Source organism: Sorex araneus, chromosome 9 (assembly GCF_027595985.1).
Source record: "Sorex araneus isolate mSorAra2 chromosome 9, mSorAra2.pri, whole genome shotgun sequence".
NCBI lineage: Eukaryota > Metazoa > Chordata > Mammalia > Eulipotyphla > Soricidae > Sorex > Sorex araneus.
In genome coordinates this window covers 60,323,033-60,346,672 of record NC_073310.1, presented here as the reverse complement: position 1 = coordinate 60,346,672, position 23,640 = coordinate 60,323,033, and the positions used below count along the sequence as shown (strand labels likewise).

At 39.6% G+C, this 23,640-nt stretch overlaps 1 protein-coding gene across 1 annotated transcript in view; it reads left to right on the top strand.

Annotated features, from left to right (window-relative positions):
- Positions 1–23,640, top strand: part of MALRD1 (MAM and LDL receptor class A domain containing 1) — a 590,643-nt gene that overhangs the window by 388,695 nt on the left and 178,308 nt on the right. The window contains exon 31 of the mRNA XM_012931979.2: positions 5,152–5,313. Within this exon, the coding sequence (XP_012787433.2) occupies positions 5,152–5,313 (162 nt within the window). The remainder of the gene's footprint in view (positions 1–5,151; positions 5,314–23,640) is intronic.

Here is a 23,640-nt window from a genome sequence, read left to right as displayed (position 1 = left end):
AAAGGGAAATTAATATGAGACATGAGAATATGACATACTATAATCAAATGACAACTGAGAATACACACAGGTGGTTATTAAGAATCATAAATTATCTCCCTTTTACCATAGGATATATAAACACTTGATATTTATATAAAATCATACTTTCCACATGTTTCCATTTCTAGATGACTGGGAATAACTTTCTGCATTATTGGATGGGTAAAAATAGAAAATACTTTATCTTGGTCTTCAAAACTTCACTTTTATTTTGGAAACTTATATGAAGAATGGAAAAATATACCATTTGCTTTAAAATATTAATAAAATATTTCTTGTTACTTTTTAATATAACAAATATTATCAGTAGTAAAATTGTTGCACATTTTATTACACATTTATGGAAGAATAGGTGTGTATGTATTCAGTGTAAATTTAGGTTTCTAAAGTGAAATCTGTAGGGATAAAACAGAGAGTAGTGCTTGTCTTACATGCAGGCAACCTAAGTTTGATTCCCAGAACTGTATTTGGTCCCCCAAGCACTTCCAGGTGTGAGTCCTGAGCCCAGAGCAGGAGCAAGCCCTAAACCAACTTTGGGTATAGTCGGAAACAAAAAAGTAAAATCAAGTGTATCAAAATTATCAAGTATTTAGTTTTTGATTTTCAATGCCCTCACCTCCTTTTTCTGCTGCTCCATTTATTTTTCTTTTCAGATTGCTTTGGTATTTTTTTCCCTATGGATTTTTGAGGTTTTGATGTGACAGTGTATGGAGTCAGGTAGAATTTTCAGAAACTGTTCAATAAGCCTGTCAGTGCTGCCCACAACTTTGGCGAGCAGCTGCAGGAAGTATTTGAATTTGTTAAAATGACAACAATTTGTTGACAAAAGAGTCACTTTTCTCAAAATCTCCAGATATATTTTTTTTACATCCCAAAGGAGTACCTCGCACACGTCTCACACAAGGCTGACTTATCCTGCACATTGACTCAGCACTAATTTATGTTGCAAGTTTGGGGATACATTGGAAATGACTACAGATATGTAACTAATAGTTAATGGCTAATAACTATCCATCTATCTTGGATAATGGCGCATGTTATTAAAATTAATTTTGGAGAAATATAAAGAAAATCATTGACCCTTGGTTTATTGAACTGTACCCTTCATTTTTACATTCATTCTTGCTTGTTTGGCAATTATTTAACCTTGAGACTCATTTCTTTATTTGTATTATGAATATAACAATAGTTATGGCATCCTTCAAAAATAAAATGATGTTAGATGAAGAACATATTTTTTCAGTCAGTTTTTTAGATTAATGGTTTTAATCATTTTGCTTCCTTATTTTTATAGTTTCTTGAAATTTGTCAGTGCTGTGGAATGGCTCACTTACATGTTACTTATACGCATTTTGAAACAAATTCAGGCAGGCCACTTCTCATGACTGTTTTTATTTACTTTTTTTATTTTTGTGTCACACCCAGAGATGCACAGGGGTTACTCCTGGCTTTGCACTCAGGAATTACCCCTGGTCGTGCTCAGGGGACCATGTGGGATGATGGGAATCAAACTCAGGTCGGCCGTGTGCAAAACAAATGCTCTACCCGCTGTGCTATCTCTCTAGCCCCATGACTGTTTTTATTGTGGGTTGAGAATAAAGTTTTATTTTGTATCTCTTCTCCTTATTTAAAAATGTATGAGTCATAATAAATGAAACCATTCTTTTTTATTTTTATTCATTTAAAATGAATTATTTTTTAATTTGGGGAGTCATACCTGGTGGTTCTCAAAGAGCATGACTGGTAGTTTTCAGAGGACCATATGTGGTCTCAGGAGTTAAGCCTAGTGACCATGAATGAACATGAAGATGAGAGAACTAAGATAAAAAGCGGGGTGGGGGGAAACTAGACTTTAAAACTGCATATTAGACTGCCCCTGGCGCCCTGTAATCTCATCAATGACCAAAGCTCAGAGACTATAAACTAAAGCTCCCAGAAAAGAATGACACAGAATTTCCTGGACATTATATTCTATCCATAGCAAGCAATACAAAAAAAATTCTTAAAAACCACTGCAGGTTTGAGTGGTGGTGAGACTGGTGTCGAAATATCAAATGTAACCAAAGTAGAGAGAGAGTGGGGGGGGGGAATTGTTTGCTACACAAGCAGGGGAAGGGTTGGAACAGGGTGGGGGAGTGGGGAATACAGGGAATTTTGGTGGTCGAAAGTGTGCACTGGTGAAGAGATGGGTGTTTGATGATTGTATGACTGAAGCTCAAACATGAAAGCTTTGTAGCTATATCTCATGGTGAATAAAAAAAAGGTGGGGGAGAATAATAATAAAACAATAAAATAAAGTTAACATTCAGAATAGAATGAAAAAAAGTAATCTGGAGTTCATGCCCAATTCAATCAGCTTAATCAATGGCTGAATAAATAGCAATACTCCTACATTATTTAAAAAAATGCATGTATGAATCAAAATACCTTCAAGTGACAAATTCCTGTTAATAGAGGTAAATTAATTTCTCTTTGCTTGAGTTAGTACTATTTGGGTTTTCAATAGAATGCTCAGGTATTTTCTCTGATAGAATTATTAAGCAACAGATACTGTCTTATATAGCAATACATCCAAAAGCAAGGTAGCTCCGGAGTTGGTTAATTCAACAGATTGCCAATTGTCTTCCAAAGTATGTAACTATGTAATCACTTTCCTTCTTTATGTTCTGCGCATCTTCACGTAACTGACTGATATAAAATCAGTTCCCATATAATGTCTTCCTTCCCAAACATCACACCTTCCCACAGTATTCTGAAAAGGAACAAAACACTTTTCTTCTTCTGAAGAGCAAAGTAATTTTCCCCCTCCAAGGCATCTTTTCTTCAGTAACTCTATTTTTGTTTATTTGGAGGGGGAGCCACAACTACCTGAGCTTGGGGCTTATTCCTGGCTCTGTTCGGGGAGTTCATTCCTGGTGAAGGTTCAGGGGACCACATGGATTGCCAGAGATCTAACTTTGGTTAACTGTGTGCAAGGCATTAGTAAAGCCTTACTATCTCTCCTGCCCCACTCTCCAGTAAGTCTTATTGTCTACACTTGCATCTTAAGACTATGTCTGCAGTTATCAAAATGAGGAAGAGAAAATATCACAGCACTTAGAAAAGGCATAGGTCACCTCTGGAGATGCAGAAGGTCTATTCCATCTTGAAATATGTAATTTGGAGAAAGCAGGTGAATACCTGGCGAAAATGGCAGTGTTTTCCAAACTAGAGAGGGAAAGAAGGGCTGGCCAATGAGCCCCCATCTGTTAGTGCAAACATTCATAAAGGAGGGAGAGAAACAGCCCTCAACACATATAAATTTGGCACAAGCATTAGAAAAGAATTTACAGAGCCGATAAATAGGCAGATAAAATCAATAGATTATCAACCACTTTGAAAGAAGGTTATGCAAGAATTAAAAATGATTCTATCAGCTTAATCAATGGCTGAACAAATAGCAGTACTTTTACATTATTAGAAAAAGATTTAGGGGCTGGAGCCATAGCACAACGGGTAGGACATTTGCCTTGCACGCAGCCGACCCAGGTTATTCCCAGCGTGCCACATAGTCCCCCGAGCAGTGCCAGGAGTTAACCCCTGTGCATCTCTGGATGTAACCAAAAAAAAAAAAAAGAAAGTAAAAAAGATTCAATTTTTTTTAAATGATTCTAGAGTTAAGAATTAAGATACCTGGAGAAAGGAAATGTAGATTTTTTTTTTTTTTTGGAAATAGTCTCAAGAATCCAGAAAATAACAAGAATTAAGATGCACCCATTTCCTTGAAAAAGGAAATGCTGGTGTTTTCTGGAAATACCCTCAGGAATCCAGAAAAAAACTATGAAAGTACTACAGCTGTGTTTACTGTATGTTTGAGTATTCATTTTAACAGTTTGTTTTTCTTCTGATGTTGCTTTTTTTATGCTTGTATTTTTAATGTTCAGAAAATATTATGTTAAAAAGCAATCTGGAGAAGGAATGCTAGAAATAATGCAATTGTCAGCTTTCTGAAAAGAGAAGAAAAAGTCAATAGCAATCTCAGTTATTTCATACTGACTAAGTACTAATAATTTATTCATCCAATATAGATATTTTTACAGCGAGTGCTCAAAATAGTGCTTAGAGAAATGAAAGAGCTGATATGACTATGTTAGACCGGCCCCCTCTTCACAGACAGTAGACATGTAATTAGTATCAGTCATTTATTCTCATTGTGAAGGACTCCATTTTAATTGCTATCAATCGCAACCTTTGAAAGGGACCTTCTCCCATTATTTAGTAACTTGCTCTGAAATGTTATGTGTAGACGCTTGTTGTAGTATGCCAAGAGGGTCTGTGTCTTAAACAGTTAACTACTTCTCCCCCAAACTCATTTTCTTTAGAAAATGTGTTTGCCACACTAATGGTCCACACCGTTCAAATACCAGAGTGAACATAGAAACTAAATCAACATTGAATGAGTTGAAACTGCATTTATCCAACCAATTATCTATATTGTCATAATGCTGTGTTCAGTGTTCATATGTGGACAGCTTTCTCTATGTTTTGTAAATAATTTTTGTCAATTCAGATAGCTGGTTTATGAATAAATGACAATATTCTCTTATCTTAAATTTTTATTTATTTTTGAATTGAGTCACCATGAGATACACAGTTACAAGGTTGTTTATGATTGGATTTCAGTCATATAATGTTCCAATACCTGTCCCTTCACCAGTATGCATTTCCACCACCAGTGTCCCCAGTTTCCCTCCCTCCAACCCCCACATTCCAGTCTGTCTTTAAGTCACACACTTTTCTTCTTTCTCTCTTGCGCTCTCTCTTTCCTTCTGGGCATTATGGTTTACAATACAGCTACTGAAATGTTATCATGTATAATTCTTTATCTACTTTCATCACTCAGTTCTTGTCCAGAGCGATCATTTCCAACTATTATTAAATGAGAAATTCTTACCCAGCTTCTAGATTCTCTGATAAAAAATGTTACAGTGATTACAGATATCCTTGTTTTAAATTGTATGCAGAAATTATATATGAATAAAATATTTAAATATACATCAATAGAGTGTAATAAATAGCATGGCCTATAGACATTCTAGAGTATCCCATTAATATTTTTTGTTTCCCTAGGCCAATATACAAGCACAGCAGGGAGCTGCAGTTTTGAAACAACTTCTGAGAATTGGACCGTGGCCTGCCATCTTATTCAAGACACACAGGATGATTTGGACTGGAATATTGGCAACAGGATTCCTACAGAAACATTGACTCCAGTCTCTGATCATACCCCAGGTAAATCCAGTAGGGATATTCATGTCTTATAATCCACTTGATTAGAAATATGCTTTAATTATTTGAGTGAATGTCAGAGTAACTTTTTTAAGTCTGTATGGCTGGGCCAAATTCAGTGGATTTTATAGGAAGAGTTAATTTCTATTTCAATTCTTTAATTATTGAGTAGAATCAAACTGATATACTCTTTATAATTCTATGACTCTTATTTTAAAAGGTTTTATTTAATCAGAGATTTTATTTTGTCTACAAGTGTCTTGAAAGTTTCCAGTTGGGACCTGGTGAGAGAAGGGCGTGCAGACGAATGCACTGAGGAGGCAAGGAGATACACAGTGGGGGAAAGTTCTCTACACTGGCCACTGATTTCACTCTAGGAAGTTTTATTCCCTAAGGTGTCGGAAATGTCAAAGGAATAAGTATGGAAGTACTGGAAACTAACAAAATTTTTAAGAGTTTTAATTCTTATCCTGTAATTTCAAATTAATGTTCATCTTTCATGTGTTTCCTGTTAATAGAGTCAGATTAAAACTAAAATTGTAACCTTATATATATTTTACCCTGAAGTCTTTTTGAAGAATCTGACTTTTCTGGATATTGAAAAAAAAAGTTTTGCCCCTTGTTTTGACTATATTCAGTTTAACCAGTATTTTATGTATTTGCAATCTGAACCTCTCAGATAAGTGTGAGCACTTGAAGTTGGAACACCTGCCACAAATTGTGTAACTTTGAGAAAGTCACTGTATCTCCCCAGGATTCCTTTTTCAAATCTACACATTAGCTATAATACCCATTTCCTAGTTTTCTATGAAACATATGGCAGAGTAGGAATGACAGATTATGAATCTTTAGAGGCAGGTGAGAAGATAAACAAGCCTGCCCTCGAAAGCTCAGTTCCATTTCCTACTTGGTATAGGAACCCAGGAGGGTTGTAGCTTCTGCAGAGTTGGTGGGATCTTTTCACATTATCCTCTCTCCTCCCATTCTTCTTTCCCTCTTCCCCATCTATCTACGTGAGAACCAAACATACAACTGAGAAGAGAGTGGCACCCAATCAAGAAGACTAACAGCAACCATACATTCTCATGTCAGGAAAGAACCTCTCTAGCTGAAGAGGCAGTAAATATTTAATAATTCTTCTATCATCTTAGTGCATTCTCCATGCCGACATCATCACATCAGAAGATATGCTCTCTATGCATATGGGTTGTTGGAACCTTTCCTCCAAAGTAACTTTTGCTGTTGTTTGGGCACTGCGAATTTCATTCGCAATCCTGGATCTTTAGCCTTGTGGCCTAGAGTTCAGAGCTTGGATTTCCCAGTTTCCATGAACATTTCCTTGAAAATGTCTTACTATATTTATACACATCCCATTAGTTCTGGTTCTCCAGAGAGTCCTAAGTGTTGTGGTATTTAACATTCAGTATAGGCACACATAAAAAGGGTATGTTACATGGAAATAAATAAAAATGGGGTGAAGGGGGGAGATACACCCAGCAGTGCTCAGGGCTTAGCCTGGCTCTGCATACAGCAATCATTCTTGATTGGGCTCACAGGGTCTATAGTGTGAGCATCAAATTTTAGTTGGCTGCCCACAAGGCAAGTGCCATGTCTGCTGTGCTAGCCTTCCAGCCCTCCTGAAGTAACTTTTAAAATGATCATTCTAAGGATGAACATTTTATCACTTGAGGATTGAGGATAATATCCTGTGATATGTCTAGAGGTTCCTCCACCACGGAGAAAGTTTTGTTTTGTTTTGCCATTCCTACCAGTTTTCAGAGAGCTTGGTGCTTTAGGGGTTACTCCTGGCAGTGCACAGGGAACCCTGTGGTGCCAGAATCAGATTTGGGATTCCTGCATGTAAAGCATGTGCTCAGATAATTGAGCAATGGCTCCAGTTCGGGGAGTTCATTTTATAGATGAAGTCAACATGAAATTTGTGAATTTTGGGCAAAATGCTCTCCATAATGTTGGTGGGCCTCATCCAATCAGCTGGAAGATGGAATTGAAGCAAAAGGCAAAGGGTAATTCCCCAGCAGATCCACCTGTGAATTCCATTCACAATCCTGGATCTTCAACCTTGTGGCCCAGGGTTCATTGGATTTCCCAGTTTCCATAAGCATTTCCTTGAAAATGTCTTTCTACATTTATACACATCCATGTTCTCCAGAGAATCCTAAGTGTTGTGGTATTTAACATTCAGTACAGGCACTGAATAAAAAGAGTAATGTTCCAAGGAAATAAATAAAAATGGGATGGAGGTGGAAGACCTACCCAGTGGTACTCAGGGCTTATTTCTGACAGGGTTCAAAGGACTCTGTGGGATTCTGGGGATTGAATGGGGTCACTGATTGCAAAATCAGTAATCTCCCTACTGTGCTATCTACAGCCCCTTAAAATACTTTTATTTTGGTAGAAAAAGTATATAAAATTGACTGGGATACTTTACCAGAATGAAAAGAGAAGAACAAATTTATTGTATTCCTGGAATAATGCACATACCATAATATTCAATTACAGCATATTTATTCATTCTTGTCTTAAAATTTTTCCTAGTTCAACTTCAAATTAATAATCTTATTCCTTTGGACCTACAAAGATATATTTATATCCTTGTAAATATACTAATTTATAAAAGCTAAGTCAATGAAACAGAATATAGAATAAAAATACTGAAATTAATAGTTAAGAGGATTTAGTATAAAACTAAGGTTAGTGTAAACCTTAGTGAGTTATCAAATAAATATGGTAATTGGATATCTGGTTATGTACATGAAAAGAAATTATACTCTAAGTTTTCTTCTGTATATTTCATACAAATATATACTTTAATTGAAAACTGGAGTATAACAAATAAAAACTTTTACAAGTAAACATTATAATTTTGTACAATTTAGAGAGAGTTTCTAAGGTCCAAAGGACCAGAAGCTACAAACAAAAATAGATGCATATTTAATTATGTAAAATTATAGCTAGGGCCTAAAACTTCCATAAACAAAAGCAACAAGCCGCTAATAGCTTACAATTTTTTTTTCTTCTTGCAGATAGCAAGTGTGATATACGTGCGGATAACTTTTTTTTATTATTCGTTTGCTTTTCCCCCATACCCAGCTGTGCTCAGGGTTTATTCCTGGCTCTGCTCTCAGGGATCACTCCTAGTGGGGCTCAGGGTGACGGATGTGCTGCTGGGGGTTGAACCGGATCAGCACATACAAGGCAAGTGCCCTACCCACTGTACTATCTCTTCGGTTTCATACTGGTAACTCTTACACATAAACTTGAAAAGGCAATTTGGAAAACCAGAGGATTTACAAAATCAAGTATAAGATGACCAAGTCAACAAGTATAGTGACACTCAAGTTCTCAAACTATCAAAAATGCAAATAAAATCTCTATATTAAATAGAAAAGTATTTTCAAGATATGCCTATAATGTCTGAGAGAGAGAGTGGAGAAAGAAGGATACTAACATGTAATTATGAAAAATTCCCATTTTGCAAAACACGCTAGCTAAAAATATAGGTTTTAAGGATATTTTCTTTAGCTTTATTTGTATTAGTAAATGGTGATGGAACAGAATGCATGTCCTACATCTAATAACGTATATGTTTCTTTTATGTTGTTGTTTGGGGGCATACCCAGTAGTGCTCAGGGCTTACTCCTGGCTCAGTACTCAGGAATGACTCCAGGAAAGGCTTACCAGCCGTATAGGGTGCGAAGACCAAACCCAGGTCTGCTACTTGCAAAGCAAAGGCCCCACCCATTGTACTATTGCTATGAATTCTTTGTCTATTTCTTTTTTCTTTTACTTGTATATTGAACACCACATATACTCTAGGTCATGAGGACACATTAGTAACCACAAGCCAAAGATCATAGTGGAGTCAACATTCCAGCAGAGAATGATAATCAAGTAAAAGCCAGTGATACACTGTGTTCATAGTTCAGTGGAAAAAATGTAATAGAGTTAAGTATAATTGCGAAGGGCAATGGTTGGATGTGTGGTTTGGAAGTCTGAGCGGAAACTGCAGTGCTTTAATGCAGAGAAAAACAGATCGTGTTGAAAAAAGCCTTTCAAAAAGCGAAAGGCGCAAGAGATGGGGCAGCAGAGAGCCAGCCATGGGGAAAAGTAAACCTGGTCAAGAAGGTCCCAGCCGTGAGGCCAGCCAGTGCCATTGCTCTAAGCTCTGCTGGGCAGAGGTCTCCACACGAGTGGTGTTTTGTGTACTCGCAGGAGTTGATAATTGTGGGGACTGTCCTGTGTCCTGCACATTGTGCAGTTTCTCTGGTCTCTGACAATAGCTGCTCACCTCTCAGTATTGTCAGCCCCGAATGTTTAGTCATTTCCAACTAATTCCTGCAAAGGAGTAGGGAACATTCAAATGATCTCCCACTGAGAACTCGAGGACCTGTCTGGATATCAGCGTGACTTGTTAACTCTACAGAATGCATGGATGTGCCCTCCCATCAGAGGTGGGTACTGCACAGTCGCATTGTAGAGCTCTTCCAAGGACACAGTTTAAAGAATAAAGCAATATGCAAGATGATTGTATGTCTTTATCCATTTTTTTTCTGACGCAGTGACAAAAGCCCTCTTATAAGTCCATGCCAGGGATTGAGTCTGGGCTCCCTGCATGCATTGCATGCACACTTGTCCTTTGAGCTACCTCCCTGGCCCTCTTTTCATACTTTCATGGCTTGTGTAAGTTCATTAAAGGCTATTTGAAAAGTTTTTTTTTTCAATTGATTCTTTATTCAGCCTTGTATACTAGTCATCTTGTGTACTGATAAAAGTAATAATTCGGACAGATGTCTTTATAATCTTTCTTGTTAATCACTACTTGAGACAGTATATTTTTACAGAATTCTATCTTCAAAGTAGCCTGTTTATATCATCCTTGCTATACGAATATGGGTCACTGAACTTGTTTAGGCATCTCTGAGGCAATGGGCTGCTAAATAAATTGTAAGGACATTAATTAATTTTGACCCTCTGGGAAAAACAAAATTCTTTATGAGAAGGCCAACAGAATCAAAGGGCCTATAGTCTACTTCTGAGCACCACAGCAGCGCTGTTAATTAAAGCTGTATTTATTGATCTTTTCACTTATTGTTACCGAGATGAAGAATTAGATACATATGGAGAACATTTTTTGAAGAACATTGGAGGCCTATTTATGAACTGTTTTGGAGCCACTGCAAAGTTGTAGAGAAAACTGAAAACATTCATTCTGTAGCGTGCACATGAATAGCATTCAAACTTGGTATGGATGGGGCTTAAGGGCAACAGTCACAACCGCGTGAGGTGAATTAATGAAGAGAGAATGTAAAAGTCTTTGTATTTATTTTCTCATTCGTAACTTCATTTTACTTTTAATTGTATAGTAGACCATCAACACACTTGGCATAAAAATGCTAGGAAGACGTAGGAATATCGTTCCCATTTTTATATTTCTTTGAGCATATTTAAGATTGGCACTTAATAAAAACTTTGCTGCTCCCCTATTAGTTGGATCTAGAGCTCCCTGTACTTAGGAACAACAAAAAATGAAAATAATGAATGCCACAAACACTTTAAATGTTCCACTGCAGAATGAGAACAGAGGATATACATTAGATGATTGTTCTAAGGACCTGGAAAGGAATCTACCTTCTGTTTTTACCCACATACTTACTATATGTACCACATCTACAGCCCAAGGATATATTAAAACAATCTTAGACTAATAGTTTAGTGTGGGTAATACTGTGTGTAACACTATGTGTCTGTGTATAATACCAGCTTAGAACAGTTTTTCTCAATATTTTCCCATTTATTCCCCGTTCATCTCCCACTTCTGACCTTGTTTTCTTCCTGTGACACCCCTGTCCTATCAGTGGGACTCTCGCTCTTACCATGGCCCCCATTTATATGCTTTCACCTGTTTGCATTGTGTTTGGAATATCCTGGGGCCTTCAGAGGCCTTCATGACCCCTGGTTGAAAAAAGCAGGGAAGTAATTAACAAATATAACTTCCTTGACTTGTTGACAGACTGCTCCTGGTCAAGCATGTGACAACTGTACCTCTTTTGGACCGACAAGGTGGATGTTGATATTCCTCCTTCATAGATGAATAGCAAGATGCATTCCCTGACCACCCTAAGTCTGAATCATGAGTAAAAGAGTTAAGAGTGAGCATCTGGTGGATGGGCCCTAATCCAAGCCCTTTTCCCAAAAACCACTATTGCATAAGCGCTCTGGCTAAATCTACTTCAGCTCTGTCTGCAGTCTCTCACCTCTGTCTTATTGTAGGTTCTTACCCCATTTCCTACTTGTCACCCCACCACACACACCCCTCTCCACCCCCTGGGTATCTGACAGTAGAAAGGCACCCATATTTGTGTTTGGTGCATTAGTGCTTGGTCAGGAATATGCAAGTACAATTTTTGTTTGTTTTTAGTTTTTATTTTTTATTAGTGAATTGCCATGAGGTACAGTTACAGATTTACAAACTTTAGTGCTTGCATTTCAGTCATACAATGAACGAGTACCCATCCCTCCACCATTGCCCATTCTCACCACCAATGATCCCAGAATCCCTCCCACCACCCCCTCCCGCTCACTCCCACCCCACCCGGCCTCTGTGGCAGGGCATTCCCTTTTGTTCTCTCTTTCCTTTTGGGTGTTATAGTTTGCACTAGAGGCATTGAGTAGCCTTTGTGTTCAATCTATAGTCTACATTTGGTTCACATCTCCCAACCCAAGCTGGTCCTCCAAATACCCATTACTTGGTGTTCCCTTCTCTATCTGAGCTGCCTTTTCCCCCAGCATGTGAGGCCAGCTTGCAAACTATGGAGTAAATCACCTGGTACTTATCTCTACTATTCTTGGGTGTTTATCTCCCAGTCTGTTACTTTATATTCCACAGATGTGTGCAATCTTTCTATGTCTCTCCCTCTCTTTCTGACTCATTTCACTTAACTTGATACTTTTCATGTTGATCCATTGATATGCAAATTTCATGACTATATTTTCTAACAGCTGCATACTATTCCATTGTGTAGATGTACCTAAGTTTCTTTTTTTTTTTTGTTTTAATTTTTTTTAAAGTTTCATTGAATCACCGTGAGATAGTTACAAACTTTCATGTTTGGGTTACAATCTCACAATGATCAAACACCCATCCCTTCACCAGTGCACATGTCCCACCACCAATATTCCGGGTATAACCCCCCTTTCACACCCTCCCCCTGCATCTATGGCAGACAATATTCCTCCTATTCTCTCACTACTTTGGGGCATTATAGCTTGCAACACAGACACTGAGAGATCATCATGTTTGGTCCATTATCAATTTTTGGCATGCATCTCCCATCCCAAATGATTGCTCCAGCCATCATTTTCTTAGAGATCCCTTCTCTATTTCATCTGCCTTCTCCCCTCCACTCAAGAAGCAGTCTTCCAGCTATGGGGCAATCTCCCTGACCCTTGTATCTACTGTCCTTGGGTGTCAGCCTCATGTGATGCTACCCTACACTCCACAAATGAGTTCAGTTCCTCTATGTCTGTCCCTCTTTTTCTGACTCATTTCACTTAGCATGATACTCTCCATGTTTATCCATTTATAAGCAAATTTTATGATTTCATCTCTCCTAACAGCTTCATAGTATTCCATTGTGTAGATGTACCAAAGTTTCTTTAACCAGTCATCTGTTCTTGGGCACTCGCGTTTTTTTCAGATTTTGACTATTGTAAACAGTGTAGCAATGAACATTCAAGTGTAGATGTCATTTCTACTATACTCTTTTCCCTCTCCAGAATATATTCCCAAAAGTGGTATCACTAGGCCAAATGGGAGCTCAATTTCTAATTTTTTGAGAATTGTCCATACTGTGTTCCAAAAGAGCTGAAGCAGTCCGCATTCCCACCAGCAGTGAAGGAGAGTCCCTTTCTCCCCACATGTGAGCCAGCACCAGTTGCTTTTGTTCTTTTGGATGTGGGCCAGTCTCTGTGGTGTAAATGATATCTCATTGCTGTTTTGATCTGCATCTCCTTGATGATTAGTGAGGAAGAGCATTTTTTTCATGTGCCTTTTGTCCATTTGGATATCTTCTTTGAGAAAGTTTCTGTTCATTTCATTGCTCCCATTTTCTGATGGGGTTGGATGTTTTCTTTCTGTAGAGTTCAACCAGTGCCTTGTATATCTTTGAGATCAACCCCTTATCCAATGGGTATCGGGTAAATTATTTTTTAAAAATCAAAAAATAGCCCTCGTTGGTCATATTTAGATGACTCTCATCTGGAGAGGGAGGATCAGGGAGGGAAAAGGAGAAAGGAGGGGAAAAAGCAGGAGAGAGGGTGGGAGATAGAGATTGAGGGAGTGAAGAGAGGGAGAGGAAGAAACTGCTTTGTGACATATTTTCTAAAATTAAACCAGTGGACCGAAACTGTTCATAGTATTCTGGAAGAAGGGGGGGGGGGCGGGAATGGCACACACAATCAAAAGGGATATCTGGATTTACCAGCAGCAAATCCTGTAGCTCGCTGCGATTTTTCTCAAGGCAGCTGTGCACGGTGTCTGGATGACACTCTTCGCCCTTCTTACCCCGTGGAATGGCATCTGCTTGGCACCTAGGTCTGTAGTCCGGCAATGACAAACAAGATTGGCACGAGTGGCATTGGTTCAGGGACATGTGGTTGAAGAACACTGGCCTCACATCAAAGCCAAAATTACTGTTCTCTGCAGAATTGCACCCCTGACCCCCAGATTGTACATTGAAGCCCTCTCCCCCATGGAACTGCAACGATCTGAAGAATGAGGCCGAGGACGATAGGACTTGCTGGAAAGAAAGGAAGTGCAGGAAAGACCTGGGGAAGGTCCTCTTCTCCCTCCCCAAAGCCTGGGCAATCAGGGGGTGGGGCGGGAGCCCTCCGCTTTGCCCCCGTGGGCCTGCCTAGGCCTGATGGAAGCCAGGCAGCCGCAGAGACTGGCTGGAGGGATGAGCATGGAGACTTCAAGGGTCTGACCCCAGCAGGCTGAGGAGAGGAGAAGCCTCTACACAGGCCTGGGCTCCCCGCACCTCCCCCGACACTTCCAGCCTCCAGAAGTGCAGTAAAATTAATTTCTGGTGTTTGAGCGAGCCGGCCTTAATATTTTATCATAACAGCCCAGCTGACTAAGACAAATCCCAAGAAAGTGTGTGAAAAATTCTTCAAAGTAACTCGCCGCGGCACAGCAGCCAGAAACACCTGCAGCGTCCGGAGCGCGCCCCCGCCCCCACGCGCCCCCCGGCCCCCGCCCCGCGCCAGCTCTGCCTCCCCGCACAGCTGCTCACAAAGGCGCCGTTTTCTCTCAGCATCGAAATCAGAGAGCTGCTGCCTGAGGAAGAATTGGACCTCTGCCTGGAAAGGGATTATCCTGGGATAATTGCCGCCTGCGAAGGGGGCAAAGTCACGCCGGGGTTACACAGCAGCGACACAAGCAGTGGCGCGGGGAGCGCTGAAGAAAGAGGCGCCTGTCCAAGGATGAAGGCTGAGGCGGCCGCCGCTCCCGGCCTCGCGGCCCAGGCCGGTCTCGTCTTGGCCCAGCTGAGGTGGTTTATCAAAGAGCCACACGGCGACCTGGGCTTCACGCAGGAATATTCTGCCTTAGTCTGGGCCCATAGCGTGGCCCGAGCTTCAGGGTGAGTGAGGTGCTGAGGCGCGAGCGTCTGTGCCTGCAGGCCTTCCCGGGCACAGCCCAGCGCCTCAGCAACCCAGAGGTTGTGTCTGACGCCAGTTCCCTCCATGGAGCAACGCATCCAGAGCCTAAGTGCAGAGTCGGGCAGCAGCGCAGGCCGGACAGTCCCCTTTTGTGCCAGGCTACCGAAGGCTGCCGGCCTCCAGCCCAGTCAGGTAAGGAAATGTTCGTTGTTGAACGAGAGACGTTGAAAGTGAGGCGAGAGGATGCTATCCCCAGTTCATCCATGGCATGTGCATCTGAGTCATCAGCCCTGGATCACGTGATCACCTCCAGGTCGCCGGGTCTCTGAGCTGCCGACAAGCTGGAACACTGTGACAGAGCTACAAGCTGCAACATTGTTGCAGAGCTACAAGCTGCAACATTGTGACAGAGCGACAAGCTGCAACACTGTGCCAGAGCACGGAGGAAGCAGACATCTCATTGGGAGGATTTCCTAATGTGTTCGACTTGGTCTTTAGCAAACCGCTGAATGAGTTGCATTCACCCTATCTCTCACGTGCTCGGGAGGGACGCTTCCAGTCAGATTCACAATGGAATATTGATGCCAAAGTGAGATGCAAAAATTTTCATTTTGTACCCAAGTGATCCACAAGTCTATTTTTATATGAAATATGATGTAAAAAGTTGGGACTATACATATTCTAATATACAGATATATATTAATCTGCATCTTTTGATACATCTATCTGTACACATCTAGACACCTATATAAATCAACATAAAATGCAATTTAGTATATTGATATAGATTAATGCTCATCTTACAGATTTATATAAAATATATTTTCTTTGGATTAATTTTTTCCTTATGCAAATTAAAATGAATTTTTAAATGTAAAACACTAGGTACCGAGAACTGTAGACCGAGACTTTTAAGAGCATATGCTGGAGTACTGAAAGATGATATAACTTTATACTCAGAATAGTTTTTCAATAATCAAGTGATTTTGAAGATGTAGTTGGGAATGGAGAGAGAATTAGAGTTTGACCATGAGTTGAAATGATGAAAGCTGGATTTGGTGAACACCAGCCAAAGTGCAGTGGAGGATCCACTCAGCATAGGAGAGGCCGGTTGGAAGCAGAGTATAGATTGAACGTGATAGCTACCCAGTATCTCCATTCAAACCATAACACCCACAAGGAGAGAGAAAACATTAGGGAATTCCCTGTCACGGGGTGGGGTGGGGGTCGTCGAACAGCACGGGGTGGGGATGGGTGGAGGGAGGAAGGGACCATGGGGCCATGGATGGAGAAGAATGGGCACTGGTGGAGGGATGGGTACTTGAGGATTGTATGACTATAACACAGGCACGAAACTCTGTAACTGCACCCTCACAGTGACTCATTAATAAAAAAAAATAAAAATTTAAAAAATAAATAAATAAAGCTGGATTTGGAGTACATTGTTTTCTACCTTGGTATAATGTTAAAATCTCTGAAAGATGTTTGCAAAAATAGCTCACCAAAATATAACAAAGCAGATAATCCCTCCAATCTGACATCTCTCATGGAAGAAGAACTATTCAGGAAAAAACTCGAGGACTGTACCCACAGTGTATGTGAAGGTACATCTGAAAACAGTGCTGATTCTTAAATAATACATTGGAATTGACTGATACCGGTTCTGAACAGGTATCTGTTTAAAATGGAATGAGTTTTCAGTACTCCAGGGAAGTTCATTGCATCTGTAATGATGATAACGATCATAAGAATGACAAAATCTAAGGAGCCATTTAAATGGAATCTTGTAAATTTTTCATACCACTTAAAAATATATATGGGGGAATTAGGAGATAGTACAGTGGGTAGCGTGCTTGCCTGGCATGCAGCTGGCTTGGGTTTGAGCCTCGGCACTCCATTTGGTCCTCCTGACACCGTCAGATGTGATCCAGTTAGATTCACAATGGAATACCTGTATGGAGAGCCAGAAGCAAGCCCTGAGCACAGCCAAGTCTGCCCTCCAAAATGCCCCAAATTAAGTAAACAAATGAAACTTAAATCTACATAAGTAAATTAATGTTTATGCATGTCAGTGACATGTATGTAAAATAATTTCAATTGGCATTGGTGAAAGCTTTTCAAAAATCATCCCTTCAACAAATATTGGTGGAACCCATTTGTTGCTGGCCACTTAGCTAGGTCCTTGGGAAGCATATTGAACAGATCAGAGAAAAGTCTTTTCCACCCTTTGCATTGGGACTGACACTGTAGCAGAGGAAGAGAGAAAATCAGCGCCAGGCTAGTGACTCCATCCTGAGGTCACTGGCACATTCTAACTTGGAGCATGTGATTTCTTTCCAGGGTTTTCTCTTCTCTCTCCTGTCATATTTCTTAAGACTATTTTACTTCCTTGAAAAGAAAATCACTACCAAACTTTATAAATAAAAAACATATGTAGTGTGCCAAATTTTTATTATTACCATGAGGTTGGAGCAGTAAAAGGAGCAATCAGGGCCATCCACCAGGAGGAAGTGGCTTAGAAATGAGAAGATTGGGGGTCTAGAGTGTAGGGAGGGGCAGGTTAAAGACATTCTCAGGTGTAGCAGCTAGAAAGTCAGTCCCTGCATCACTGTATCAGTTCTGTAAAGGGTTCATTATATATGTTGAAAAGCTGTTCATGAAAGGATTCTTCAAATGAAATAAAGAGAAATTTCACAGGGATTTGCAGGAAGAGAATTGATAAGATATCTCTATGACGGTCAATGTATCCTAAGAGTCAGAGCTTGTTTACATCTGTTATCTTGCATTATGCTTTTAAAACTTGTGCTGTGAAAGATATTGAATTCTTAAAAATGTTAGAAATGATCTGACAAAGTCCAAGGTGGGACTGACCAGGAGATTGAGATGACAGAGGTTGACTCAAACTACTTTGTTCTGTAGCCTGCGCCATTCCATATGACAGCCACAAGATACATGGGACTATGGATTTCTTAAACTGTGGTTAGTTTAAACTGAGATCTGCTGGAGTGAATACAGATTTTAAGAGATTACAATATATAGAGAATATCACTGTCACTGTCATCCCATTGCTCATCGATTTGCTTGAGTGGGCACCAGTAACCTCTCTCATGGAGAGACTTATTGTTACTGTTTTTGGCATATCCAATATGCACAGGTAGCTTGCCAGGCTCTGCCGTGCGTGCGAGATACTCTCGGTAGCTTGCGGGACTCTCTGAGAGGGGCGGAGGAATCGAACACAGGTTGGCCCTGTGAAAGGCGAAAGCCCAACCGCTGTGCTATCGCTCCAGCCCAGGAACAAGTACCTGATTAATAATTTAAATATTTATTATATGTTGAAATTATACTATTTTGTATATGGTGGGTAAAATAAAATATTTCACTAGAAATTAAATTATTTCCTTTTATTTTTAAAATATGGACCACCAAATATTATAAAATCACATGTGTCTCAGTATGATTCTTTTTGGTCAGCCCCTTTCTGTATTGTATTGCATACATCACTGTTTTGCTGTCATTCTGTTGTTTGTCAATTTACTCTCATGGGCACCAGTAATGTCTCTGTTACACTCAGCCCTGAGATTTTAGCAGCCTCACCTTACTCGTCATTCCCAATAATTGGAGGATCTTACAGGGTCAGGGAAATGAGACCTATTGTTACTGTTTTTGGCATATTGAATACGACTCACACATGGGGGAGCCAGCAGAGGAACCCAGGTGTGCAGGACCCAGGGCTGAGATCCCCAAGGTTGCTCGGATCAGGACTGGGCCTCTTCCACCCAGATCCCCTATTTTGCAGTAACTAGGTAGTCACACCCAGAGACTGCCCCCAGCGCCATGTAATCCCATTAACCGCCAACATCCAGAGAGTATAAAACCAAGCTCCCAGAAGTGTACACCAGCTATCTAATAGCCTAGTTCTCCCTCTTAGAGAACCTGACAAGCTACCGAGAGCCTACTGCCCACTTTAGAGAGCCTGGCAAGCTCCCTGTGGCGTATTCATATCCAAAATACAGTAACAGATATATATGTATCTCTTGGAAGGCCCGGCAAGCTACCAAGAGTATTCCACCCGCACAGCAGAGTCTGGCAAGCTATTGCATACATAAAGACTGTAAAATGATCATGTAAGTGATTAGGTGAATAAAACACAAATTGACCAAAGAAAGTTTGAAAAGTATTCATCTGTGGGTATAGTAGAAATGGGAAATCTCTTGTTTTTCATTTTGTGTGCTTGCAGCACCTGTAAGTGCATCACTTGTATCACTTGTCACTTGTCATCCTGTTGTTCATTGACACCTGTTCAAGCGGGTACCAGTAATATCTCCATTAGTTCCTGTCATGTGCTAGTGTAGCCCAATGGCATCTGCTCGATTCAGAAACAGAAAGAGTCTCAAACCGTTCATTCAGGGTCTTGACGAAGAAGTCTGACCATCTCGTAGGTGGGCGGCCAGGCGTTCTTTTGATGTCCCGTGGAATCCAGTTGGTAACAGCTCTAGTCCACTGGTCATCTCTAAATCGCATTATGTGCCCATCCCATCTGATTTTCAACATCTTGGCAAACGAGACAGCGTCCCTGATTCTTGATTGTCAATGGAGGTAGGAACTCCGGATTCCTTCTCTCACTTGAGTGAAACATGATACTCCAAGCATAGCTCTTTCGATTCCTCTTTGGGATACCCAAATAGCATTCTCATCCTGTTTGCGTAGAGTCCAGGTCTCTGAGGTGTACATGAGTGCAGGAAGAACGGTGGAGTCAAAAAGATGTGCCCGGAGTCGGAGGTTCTACATCCTCTTACGTAATTACATATATAATTGATTTCACTTCCAATTCAATGTAAATTAATGTAATTAGGGGGGAAGAACTTATAAAAATGCCACATGATTAGGGCCATGGATACAGTACAGGGGTGAAGGGGCTTGCCTTGCAGGTGACCAACCATGGTTCAATCCCAGGCATCACATATGATGTCCCGTAAGCACCACTACGAGTGATCACTGAATACAGAGCCAGCAGTTAACCCTGAGCAACCTAAGGATGCTTTTAATGCACCCCTCACAAAAAAAGTCAGGTGGGATAGTTGCGATAGTTTAACCTAAAACGATAGATTATCTTCATAATAAATTCATGTAAATTAACAAACCACATCCAAAAATTGGAACATTTACTTATGTCTTTATGATATCTGGAACACCACCTTAACACAAGAGACAACAAAACTAATCCTATACTCTTAAAACTACAGTGGTTACTAGAAGAACAAGGGCCAGAGGAGGTGGAGGAATGAGTGGAGGATCCTTTTGGTGTTGAAATGGGACTGATATTTTGAAGGTGGGAATAGGGACAGTTTCCCATATAGAGAGTATGAAGGTAAAACCCTGAAATTCCAATATGTTACAAACCAATAAATTAGTTTCTCAAAAGTAAAATACATTTTCTTAATGGTTCGTCAAATATGATAGTATCTTGTGTATGTCTTTATTCAGTATATTGTCAAAATCCAACCTTAATTATACATTATTTTGTGTTTGTGCTAGAAATTGAACCCATGGGCTCACACCTGCAAGGCAAATGCTCTTCCACTGACCTGTATTCTCAGTTCACATTTATTTTTATTATGGGAGGAGTCATTTGGTTGCTATGTGGCAGTGCTTGGGATGTACTCCTGCCTCTGTGCTCAGGAACTACTCCTGGAAGGCATATAGGGTGCCAGGGATCAAACCTGGGTCAGTCACATTCAAAGCAAGTGCCTTGCCTGCTGTACTCTCTGGACCCTTGTTTTAATATTTTTATGAAATCATAGAGTTTATAACCTGCTGGACAATATTTTGGACCACATTGGGCAATATTTATAACCTCATTGTGATTGCTGGTAATTATATCATTAATTATGTCAAACCATTTCAAATTTATATGCTTGTAACTTCTGTTATCCTTTAAAGTTTTTTTCCATAAGTAATTACAGTGCAACCATTCTTATTGACAGAATAATATTTTCCTTTATAAGATGATTGGTGGTTCTATTAGCAGTTAGAATCTTAAGTTCTTGAATAAGAAAAAATTTGCCTTCCTACATAATTGCATTGGATATTTGTGCACATTGCACCACCATGACAGCTATGACCTTCAGCATGAGTCTGTTCTCTTAAATCTCTAAGCAAATAAATTGATTTACCTTGTGTTTCTTGCATTAAGCTTGTATTAAGCAGGATTATCCTTGTAATTTGATCTGATTTAGTATATGAGCATATTATGTAACAACTATGAATTTATTTTAGATTATTTTACAATCTCTCTGCCTAGTTGAATTGTGAAAGCTGCTCACCTTTGTCCCTAGATAGATACCTGCAACATATTTATGAATTCTCATTTCATTTATTGCCAATATTTATCTCCCTTTTGCATAAATTATACGTGGTAGTATTTATGATTATTGGTCTATCTTTTCCCCCTATTTTTGCTCATTTATCTTGCCTTGATTTCTGGTGCTGTTGAAACATCAATACATTAGGTAAAATATTTTTAACATGAAATTACACGTGATATTTAAAATATAATAATACCATGATTAATATTTTTATATTATGTCATTTCCTGAAGAAACTCACTATCATTTTAAAATTTGTTTGTTGTGGATGCTTTCTACATATTATGTTAATTCAGTGAGTAATATAGTTTGGAATGAAAGACTGATATATTGTTTACTTTCATAAAATACAGGATGTGTTTATAATTTGTTTGTTATATTTTAATGGAATAATCTATATTACTCAAACAATAGGGCTGGAGCAATAGCACAGTGGGTAGGGAGTTTGCCTTGCATGCAGCCTACCCGGGTTCAATTCCTCCGCCCCTCTCGGAAAGCCCGGCAAGCACCCGAGAGTATCTTGTACCAAGAAAAAGTCTCTTTTAGTAACAATTATTCTCTATAATCTGATTAGACTTTTAAAAAATTATCTTAAAAGTATATTTGGTGGTCATATGTTGCGTGAACGTTCGTGCAATCGGAGGCGCTGAGATAGGAACGCGGAAGAAATGCATTGATTGGAGGACTAAGGCTCGCTCTGGCTCTTAGCAAAGGCAGAGGGCCTCGTGGACCTCCTTTTATTGATCATGGTACCTCTAAAGGGCGCAATATAGTGACGTCACCAAAGGCATCAAAAAATGTTACAGGGAGAACATTGAGACAATGGAAACATATTGTTTCCTTGTATGGGTAGGCCTATAGCCTCCGGAAAAGAATACAGAACTCAGAAGGGAAAGATACAAAACTGAAACTGAAACCTTCTACAGGCACCTGGATTTACATCCCAAAGACAAAGCTGGGCTTGCACCTGAAATCTACAATTTACAATATCAAAGGTCAGGCCTGGCTAACACCATCTGCATGTCAAAGACCAGCCAGGCTTCTGTGAGAGAAGGAAAAACTGCTCTTTTCAGTATTCTGAAATTATTTTTCTGAAGGCAGCTTGAAGGGGGAAAATGTTCAGCTTCATCCAAACCAGTCAGGACACACGAGAAGTCTCGCCCATTTTCATGGGTCCCTATGTTCCTGTCCGTAGTACGGTACAGTATACATGGGCTCGCCCTGATGGCTCAGTCCAGCCCCAACAGTCATATAAATGATTACTAGTTGAGAAGTTCTTTTTAAGACATAAAGACATAAGATTCTATTTCATTTGTGTTATCTTAAGAATGTATTTCTAAAAATGTGATTTATAGTAGATGAATCTAATCAAGTTTTTTTTCTACTTTATGTTTTCTGGATATTGGGCCAATCCTAACTGCTCAAAGCCTATTCCTGGTTTTACATGTAGGGGTCACACTTGGCAGTGCTCCGGAGGCTATATGGAACGGCTGGGGTTCAAACCTGGGTTGGTCGCATGCAGGCAAATGATCTATGTCTTGAACTATTGTTTTGCCCCCTCTACATTGCTTATGCAATCTAATTTTCTTCTTCTTCCACCATTAAGCAGCAGGTCTGCTTGATCTTGTGTTATCTTTACAGTACAACCATTCCTGTTCATATGTACAACAATGCCATTAAAAAGTGAGACTTTTTGGCAGCATCTTGAAGAGTTAGTTTTCTCACTGGAAAAAATAAAGCAGTAATTTACGATCAGCATTCATTTATTTATCAAAATTAGAATAACAACAATTCACAAAATCATAATGAGTTTTTGGCATCCCTTATTTTTCTCTGAGACAGATGGTTGACTTTGGTGATTTTTTTTAGATAATAAGAACAAGTCTATATTATCTATAAAGCATTTTCTTCAAAACTCTCACATGATCCAACAGTGGTGTCTGCCTTCCTGTCAGTGATGATGATCAAACCACCAGCCCCCTTCCAGTCATCCACAAGTGTCATTTGAATTGATACCCCAGCCACTTTATTTCAATTTTTTTTCTATGGTAAAGAGCTTTATCTTGGTATGTTTTGTCTACTCCTATTAAAATACCTCCCTAACCACTTAATAATTGTTCCAATTAGGCTCCAGATTTTGCTGTATTTGAAATGCCTAAATGTATCATCTTTGAGTCCTGGTACTCAGAGAAAAGCATATGAATAAATGAATTCTTTTATAACCTCAAAGGACAAAATTAAACCCTGGGTAAAAAATCTGAAAATCTTTCAGGTTAATTAATTC